Consider the following 9,984-nt stretch of genomic DNA (forward strand, 5'->3'; position numbering starts at 1 on the left):
ACTCGATGCATTTGGGTTTTCCTCAAACTCGAGCATCACATCTAATTTGAGTTCATCACTCATTGCATTGGCGGCTGCTTTTTTTATCTGCCTCACATGACCAAGCTCGCGATACTGCTTCTCTATTTTGCTTATTGTTCCTTGAGATATGGGCGGTAAATTAGGGAATTCCTCATGAAATAATCGAGCTACTTTCTGTTATGTTCGGGTTTTATCTTCGTAACCAGTCATTTGTAAAACTGTTATTTCATGTATTTCCGTTAATCTAATCATTTGTGAGCTTTAAGTTAACGAACTTTAAACTCAAATCAAAATACTGACAACTGATGTTGTAACATACAAAACAAGTTGATAAGACGCCACGGAAATTATTTACAGTTTTTTAAAAGATACCATCTAAAAAGAACATTGCTATGGTTTTTGCTTATTTCCTTATTAATAATACCTCAACATGAAATAAGTTTTGAGTATTTTACCGAATTTCGGTGACCACATGATTTCAATTTATTTTATTTTAATTGTTGCAATACACTTGAAAGCGATAACATTTTTGAATAGAGAATGAAGAGACATTCCAAACGATATATTATCACAAGCCTATACTTCCCATTTAAAAAATTGGGGGTTGTACCTGTCATTCGACGGGGATTGAAGGTAGGAGTAGCATTTTTCCGTTGAAGTATGTCAAATTATGATTTGAATTTGACGTGTTTCGGGATTTTGTTAAAATATGTACCGTAATCAGAATAATGAATTTATTCCATTTGGCTGTTACACACTGTATACAAGGGTCCCCAATTCTACGTATATTTATTACATAGTGAGTAGACATTTTTTTGTTTATTATTATGCAATCGAATACATTTCAGATTTGGAGCTGGTTTTGCATCGAACAGCACGGGCATTATTTTGAATGATGATATGGACGATTTCTCCTCGCCCAACATGACGAACGGGTTTGGCCTTCCGGCTTCGCCTGCCAACTACATAGCACCTGGAAAACGACCGATGTCTTCAATGTGCCCTACTATTGTTTTGGACGAGAACAAGAATGTCATCATGGTTCCTGGTGGATCGGGTGGTACCAAAATAACCACAGCTGTTGCATTGGTAATAACAAAGATAATTTTTATGGAATGAACTTTGATTAGGGCCTTGTATTTTGTAGAGAAGAAGTGCTTGGTTTTAGTTTTTGTCGGTATGAGTTTGGTATTTTGTAAATTTTCAAATGGACCAAAACGGTAACCTAGGTATAGAAAAAATTACAAAATTAGTTCGAGGTTTTGTGGTCTCAATGGAAAACAACAACGATTTTATGAATGCCAATTTCCCAAAGACATAGAATTCATATGAAGATGCTTCTTTTCTGATTCATATCAATATATAGAGCTTTTCTTTAATTTCCCACCCCCGTTTATTTTTTGAACGGATCAACTCAAAAATTTGAAATTTGGGTTAATTGAAATCAATGCATGAATACATTATTTTGAAGTGAAATTGACAGATGAAACTTTCAAGACGGCGACTGGGTGCCATTTGGGAAAAATAAATCAAATGGAAAGGGGGTCTTGTGACATATCATTTAGAAGCTCCTGCTTCACAACCCTAGAATATAATGTCAATGTCTTCAACTACTACAAAATGGCGGAACTTTTAATAATTGCATAAATGCATTGACATTTAACTACATAATATGAGGTAATAAGCCTGAGCTCAGTTCAGAAGATGTTCAAAATGGTTGCCTTGAACTTCTTGACATATGAACAGCCTATCCGATATTTCACGCCGAACATTTTCGAACACAGTAACGTCAATATCTGTACAAATATTTATTATTCTCTGCCGTATATCCAATATTGAAGCAGGTTCAGTTTCGTACACCTTTTGCTTTGAATGGCCCCATAAAAAAGTCCAAAGGTGTCAAATCTGGCGAGCGGGGTGCCATTCTGTAGGACTTCGACGGCTAATTCAACGACCGGAAAAAGTAGTATCCAAATAGTTTTTTACTTGTCTGGAGTAATGTTGTGGTGTTCCATCTATTTGGAATACAATATCCATATCGAATTATTATTCGATATGGATATTGTATCGAATTATATTAGGATTCGCTTCGACGGTTTCAGTGATGAGAGGGTCAACAGTAGTTTCCAGCATAATCAAATACAGTTTTCCTGTTGAATTTTGATCGATAAATAGAGGTCCTAAAATATGGCTTTTCAATATTTTCAATTTTTTGTGGATGTTGGAAATGTGTTTCCCGGAGTTTCCAAATTCCCTCAAATATTTTCTACATATAAGACGATTCGGAAAACGTTCATTGAAAATCCTTTCGGTCTCGTTATAGTAACGCGTCGCACCGTAAATAAAAATCGCTTCAATTTTCTCTTCCAATGGACGATAATTGACCATTTTGGGGATTGTTGACGTGATACCTTTCTACTAGTAAAATCGAAAACAAAATGAGAATATTCTGACTGAACAATGATGTTCATTGTCGAACTGACATTTTTTATCGTGTTTATAAACAAAAAATAACTTAACAAACCTTATCGGTTTGTTGGAATTGCCATATGGTAGATTGAAAGGAATATTTTTAGAAATATCATTATAAGGAAATTATTAAATGTTTCGCCATTTTGTAGTAGGTTGCGCCCAGTCGCCATATTAGAAGTTTTATCTGTCAATTTCACTTCAAAATGAAGTATTCATGCATTTATTCCATTATCCCAAATTTGAATTTTTCGAGTTGACCTGTTCAAAAAATAAAAGGGGGGGAGCATTAAAGAAAGGCATTGTATGAAATCGGTTGGATAGATTTTGTTTTCAATTTAATACTCATTCGAATATATTACACATTTATCTATATATTGCAGAAAAAACAGTTGTTCATCAGACATTTCAGTTCTTGTTGCGATGAACGATTAATTTTACATTAATTTCAATTGCTTCAGAAAGACGAAATTAAGTATATCAAGCACCGTGAAAAAACTGAAATGGACTCATTCTATAAGATTTCATTATGAAAGTTTCACACTTCATTAAACAGAAGCTGCATGGTTGTCTAATATTCTGTGTATTGAATACCCCTAAAAAAATAGTTGTGTAGTAAATCACTTGTTGTGGTTATTTGAAAATTTCACAGTGGAGTGTTCAAATGACACTTTTTTGATGAGTTTCACTGCCACACCAACATCACCATAGATGTATCCAGCAAAATGTGGATATTGAATCATTTTCTTCATTTTATTTCAGACAGTCATAAAGCACCTTTGGTTTGGTATGGATTTGAAGTCTGCTATCAACGAAATGAGACTGCACCACCAGCTCTTCCCTATGAAAATTATTTTTGAAAGTGGTTATAAGAAGAAGGTAAATATTATTTCTCTTTACTTCCGAACATCGGCATTCGGAAGTAGGGCAAGTATTGAATCAAATGGAATGGTTATTTCCTGAAACTCGACTTCAGGAGCAATATTTCTCTCTTCGTGTGGAAGAAGTGTTCAATAGATTCGAAAAAAATAACTAATTCAAAATTTCACTTCAATACTTCATTTTTGAAATTATCCCATTCCAGATATCACTCCTGTCATTTTTATTTTCCACCGAAATGTCAGGTAAACATGTAAAATATTAGTATTAAGCTTATTGACATTTTTGTATAGATAACTCTTGCTTCGCATAAATTTCATGGATTTTGTCAGTACAAATGAACGAACAGACAGAGAATGAACAAAAAATTATTTATTGAAGTAAATGTCAACTGAGACTGAAATTAACATACGATCTGAAAGAGAAATCAACCATAGTTGGTGTATCTCGAAAAAACACACTAGGATTCTTCGAAAAAAAAGGTCATCACAAACATCGAGACCCTAAAAGAAAGACAAGATCTTGAGAAATAGTCTAGGCATAACAAATCAGAGTATATTTTTGGATTTCTTGAAATTTTGTGAATATAATGATACTATCATGAGTAATATATAAGTTGTAATTTTTTTTCATGCATTTAGAATTGTTCATATAAATTTTAATAGCGATACAAATATTTAGGCTTCATGAAAAATATTTAACTGTTCGATCTATGCGAGGTGAAAGAACACGAAGTGAAATTTTCTATTTTCAAAATACCACTCGTATCGCGATATTTTGATTGGCTTTGGAAAACTATTCAGGAGTTATACTCTGATAGGTTAGTCTTATTCGTAGTTCTAGGTTCTCAGGGTTTGATGGAGAAGTTGCATAGACAATGATTTTGAAGTGACCTCAAATGAAAAAGTATGAAGGGATTAGGTCAGGTGATTTTACAGACCACCCGATGTGATCATGTATTCCAATTCATTGCTCCCAAAATCTATTACGAGGTAATCCTTCACTATCCCACTATTATGGGTAGGTACTCCATCCTGCTGAAAAAACAGTTGAGTTGCCAAATTAACTAGTAAATCTTATAAATATTCTTTAATTTCATTTCTGAGGAAATTTAAGTATCTAGCACCTTTCTTATGTGACGAGAAAGAACACCAAGTGGAATTTTCTTTGAAAAGTTACAATTTTTTTTGATGGTACTGAAATACTAATGTTACGTTTCCAGTTTGTTCAGAAAGGGGCACATTTGTGAATCAACAACTTGATTGAAATAATGAAAGATACAAGTCAAAACCACTCACACTTATCACTCGAAAATTATTTCACTAGTTCACTTCGTTTGCACGTCACTCATATCTAATACTTTGCTAAGCGAATTTTCCTCATCTCTATTCTTTCTTGACTTTCTCAAATTTCTGGAACAGAAATATCATTCTAGAGGAATTGAATTAATCGAGAATGATTTGTCGTCGCTGCGAGTACGTTCTTGAATGTACAGATGCATTCCGTTGATTTCTAGGGCCGCATTCGCCCACCTACCGTATTTGCAATACTCACAATTATGAATCCAGCCCTATATTCGTTTATGAGATCAGAGTAACCACAATTATAAATGTGGGGACACATAGATATTTCCTCATATTGTAATTCATTACGAAACGAAAACATAAAAATACAAATCAAAAGCACTCACAATTATCACTCGAAAATTATTTCACTGGTTCACTTCGTTTGCTGTCTCGGTTATACCTTGAACTTTGCTAAGTGAATTTTCCAAAATGTTCCTTATCTCTATCCTTTCTTGACGTTCACAACTATCTGGAAGAGAAATTCTAGTGGAATTGAATTTCTCGAGAATAATTTGTCGTCGCTGCGTCCGTTGATTTCTAGGGCGGCACTCGCCCACCTACCGTATTCGCAATACTCACAATTATGAATCCAGCCATATTTTCTCTCATGAGATCAATGGAACCACAATTATAAATGTGGAGAAAAATATATATTTCCTCACATTGTAATTCATTACGAAACGAAACTTTTTTTAAAATACACGAATAAATCCCAGCTGTTCGAATTATAGATCGTCAACAACCAGTCTTTTTCAAGCTCGTTTTGTGGCATTTCGAATGACTGAAAAATATTTGAGGCATTTTACTCTGAATGGTTTGTCTTACTCGTACTTCTAGGTCCTCGAGAGTTGTTGGGATAGTTGCGAAGATAATGTTTTTCAAGTGGAATAAAAATATGAAGGGGTTGAGTCGGGTGACCTTGCAGACCCCCTGATAGGATCATGCGTTCTAATCCATTGCTCTTCAAATCTATTACGGAGTTAATCCTTTACTATCCTACTATTATAGGGAGGTGCTCCATCTTCTATATATCCTTCAATTTCATTTCTGAGGAAACCTAGGTATCAAGCACCACTCAAAGGTCCATCAAATATTTTGGGGCCAATTATCCTCACTTCACCTTCCCAACAATTACCCAGCAACTACACTCCAGGAATGTACATCTGATAGTAGGAGAATGGATACTTAAGATGTGCTATCTAGTAGAGCAATGAGTAAGACATCACCGTGAGAGGACTAGTCATGAGGGTATGTCCACAGGAAGGGGTCTTATCACCCCTTCTTTGGAACATAGTTCTAGATACCCTAATTAATCACCTCAACATTAATGGATTCTACACAATTGCATATACAGATGACATAGTTATCAGTGCAGAATGGCAAATTTGTGAACACACTGTACGATCGAGCGCAGGATGGGCTTAAATTAATAGAAACATGGTGGAAGGAATACTCACTGTCGATCAATCCTAAGGAGGAGATAGTCCTTTTCACCAGGAAAAGAAGTTTACCGGGCTCAAAACCTTCCGAAATCTTCAGAAGCAAACTAAACTTCTCTGAAGAGATGAAATACCTTGGTACTATCCTCGACAGAAAGCTAACATGGAACTCTTACCTACAGAGTAGAGCAAAAACAGCACATGTAGCTTATGAGCAATGTCGGAGGAGAGTGGGACGCGCATCAGGTCTTTCACCCCGTGTGGTCACCTGGATCTAAACTGCAATAATAAGTCCTATGTTAACGTGAGACATTGCATAGGGACAGAAAGTTCTTGAAGCAACGGTCATCCAAAAATCATATCAAATACAGCGATTGGTTTGTTTAAACATCACAGGAGCCATGAAAACAACACCAACCCCGACAATGGGGGAGATTGCGTTAATGCGTGTTACATAATGGCCATGATACGGTTGCACACGGCTGGTGTAAACCTCGAAGTAGGAATGGCTGAATTGAGGCTCAGCCTATAGCGAGAAGCGCTTACTGCGCAACCTCTGTTGCAGGCAAGCAGTGATGCAATTAAACCCAGGTTTATGTTTATTAAACCTCACAAAATACAAATAAAATAGATGCTGCAAATGCAATACGCATATATACAGATGGCTCATAAACCAAAGAAGCCTCAGGATGTGGAGTGTACTCAAGATCACTAAGCTTGAACATTAAGTGGGGAATGGAAAAAATACCATCGTGGTACAAACAGAACTGACTGGTATCTCAATCGCCACAAAAGAAATAATCAGGAAAGGAATTTCTGGCATAAACATAAAAATCTGCAATAATAGCAGACAATGTGTTTCCTCAGGGCTAGTACTAGAGTGCCACCAAGATTTAGCCAAAGCTTCGGTAGATAATAACATTATCCTGAGGTGGGTTAAACGACACGACAGGAGTAAAAGAAATCATATTGCCGACTGTTTAGCCAAGGAAGCGGCTGGACTAAGAATTTTGCCACTCACGGACTGATGACTTCGAGAATTGCGGAATTAGCCAAACGTCATACCCATGCTTGATACCTAAAGAGATGGGATGGAGTCAACGGATGCAATCTTGCCAGGATCACCCTGGGCGACCCTGGCAATTCTTACTGGCCACTGTCACCTGAGGGAACACTTCCACAATATGGGGCTAGTGGACACACCTCTATGCAGAATGACTGAACAAGAAGATGTTAAGGAGATGTCTTTCAGAGACCTGTCCACCTCCCTGGAAAGGACAGGACAGACGATGACCTAGGAGGACTCCTCGGGAGGATATACAATGCGTCACATGTAGCCTAAGTGCTGTGGGCCTACACTCACCCTCTCTACTCTAAAGATACAGATCCTCACTTCTAGTATTCCCAGATAGACATTGAATCGAAAACATTCCTGGAAATCTCGTTACCGAAACAAATTCTGATCTTCTTGCGCTCAATATCGGATATTCTGTCCCTTCAATAAACTGAGATTGGTTCTCAAAAACTCATCATTTGGCTGCACATTATTGTGTAGAATCCATCTGTGTCGGTGTTATACAGCTATTAGTGGAAAGTTTGAGAGATTGATACTTGTATTTTTTCACAATTCCTCGAACTCAAGCTGCCTGAGAGATACTGTTTCAGTTATTTTTAAGGCTTATGGAAACATTCATTTCCATTTCCTCAGAAATAATAATTTGTTTATTATCGTCATTATGATCAGGCATACGCCTGAACGCCTCGTTGAGTTAGTTGTCTGGGGTGATTTCAAGCCGAACATTGTCGTGCTTGATATCAGTCCCAGTACAACCGATGAGCAGCAAGTGCATTTTGTAGATTTCATAAAGTAATAACATTCAAGGTGTTTTATTTGAAAATCAAACGTTGATGTCCTTTCCGAAAAAACCGGAAAAAAATCCCATCACGTCAAATGTGCGTTTTTGTGAGCATATTAAGAATTTCATAAAAATTGCTGAAGGTATAAAGAAAAAAGAGGGTATACAGGAATAGCCTGTCACCTGGTATATTACCCGTGTAATGAAAATGCGTATTTGAAAAATATTGAGAATAATAACAAAACAAAACAATTCAATTAGGATGTATCGATATTGACAGCATAGAATTTGAAATTTGGGAAAAAAATTTGATTGAAATTCTATCATCTATTTCTCCTTCACTTTCAGGGAATGGACATCGTTGACGGTCTGCACAAAATTGGACATGAGTATGACTACAAGGATGACTATGGATTCGCAGCAGTAGCAGCAATAGCTAAGAATCCTTCAACAGGCGAAATAGTGGGAGTATGCGACGATAGGCGGCCAGGTTCAGTAGCCTATATCAATTAACTATGTAGATGAATTTTTTAATTTATTTCCATTGAATTATCGAATTTCAGAAACCGAATAAAACATATTACAATAATCCTGAATTGTTTTTTCTATTCTCAGTGGAGATGGTTTTTATAGATCAGCTGGTGATGAATGAAATAACAAATGACTGTGGTGAAGAGACACCATTTCATGAGTGGAAATGAGAAAAGTAGATGATAATGACAAAATTTTACCTAAAAGTTTAGTAGTCTGGTAAACAAATTCAACTAGCAATAGATTAGATTAGATTGTGGGGGACCATGGCCTGATTCACTGTGACCTTTTCAGATCTATTGTGATTCTCCTTGGTTATTAGAGCTTATTGTTTAGCTTGATCTCTTTGATGAGACCCCATAGCCTTGACACTGACCCCTTCACATAGCTGACAGCTTCTGGTTTCTCTTTCCCGCATCTTACGTGTCTCAGCCTTGCTATCGTTTCGCATTCACAGAGCCAATTCAGTGCATTGGGTTTATTCTGTCTGACACATGTTGCTCATATGTTTCCTGAGTCGGCTATGCCCCGTTAGTAGACCCACCACTACCCTTACAACGTTATGGTTGTGGTTTAGCAGGTCTACCGTGAATCTGGGCGATGGTTCCTTTATAAACTCTTTCGCTTGCCTCGTTCCTGGGAGCTTATTTATGAATCTATGGATGTCTTTATACATGATTTCGCTACCCCGCAGAAGGGTTCTGGGCCGATCACAGCCTTGGATGTGCCTTCACTCCTCCTCATTGCCTTTGTCACCCTCATGTCCGGGTACCCAAGCTAGAGAGACCCTATTTTGGGTACTTAGCTCCTTGAGTGCGCTCGGACAGCTTCCCACCAGTCTTGAGAAAACTTGGAATGAGCTGAGCGCCTAAATTGCCGCCTGGCTGTCGGAGAAAATGGCAATGGTTTCATTTGCGACCTTCTGCCTGTTCATTTCCTCTATGAGTGTTCGATGGCCGCTACTTCAGCCTGGAACACAGTTGCATTATTTCCGAGGCCGAGTGCGATTCTTGACTTTGCTCTGCCTCATAAATACCGGCTCCCACTCCTTCTTGGATCTTTGAGCCATCTGTATACCAAGTTTCTTCCGCTTTTAACGGTGGACCATTTTGCCAGTCCTCTCTACTTGGTATGATGATTTTGAAATTTGTACTGCGGGACTGTGTTATCCATATAAGTATGTTATGAATTTCACAAATTTGGAAAGGGAAAACGGAATGACGGTTGTGTTTGTACCTCGTCAACAAACAAACTTAGTGTTAATTTTGCTTTAAAGTCTCTCCAGTTTTTACTTTTAGATAATTAGTAGATCTCCGACACAGGTATCCAAAATGAGAAAACATTATGTTTTTCGAAGTGAAGAACTAAATTGTAAAATGCTTGCATAATGCTTTTGACCCTGCTAGCTTGCTTTAATACACTCAAGAGATTTGCTTACAAACA

The 9,984-nt window shown here is 37.1% G+C and overlaps 1 protein-coding gene across 4 annotated transcripts in view; it reads left to right on the forward strand.

The window, feature by feature from the left end:
* LOC111505183 (glutathione hydrolase 1 proenzyme) overlaps positions 1–8,599 on the forward strand; it is a 91,786-nt gene extending 83,187 nt beyond the window's left edge. For all 4 annotated transcript variants that reach the window (XM_023159953.2, XM_023159954.2, XM_074180036.1 and 1 more), the window contains 3 exons: positions 870–1,110; positions 3,253–3,369; positions 8,359–8,599. In XM_023159953.2, the coding sequence (XP_023015721.2) occupies positions 870–1,110; positions 3,253–3,369; positions 8,359–8,523 (523 nt within the window). In that variant the 3' untranslated portion in view covers positions 8,524–8,599. The remainder of the gene's footprint in view (positions 1–869; positions 1,111–3,252; positions 3,370–8,358) is intronic.
* Positions 8,600–9,984: the final 1,385 nt, after the last annotated feature.

Source organism: Leptinotarsa decemlineata, unplaced genomic scaffold (genome assembly GCF_025532065.1).
Source record: "Leptinotarsa decemlineata unplaced genomic scaffold, Ldec_3_MD MMD2_tig00026282_RagTag_RagTag, whole genome shotgun sequence".
NCBI lineage: Eukaryota > Metazoa > Arthropoda > Insecta > Coleoptera > Chrysomelidae > Leptinotarsa > Leptinotarsa decemlineata.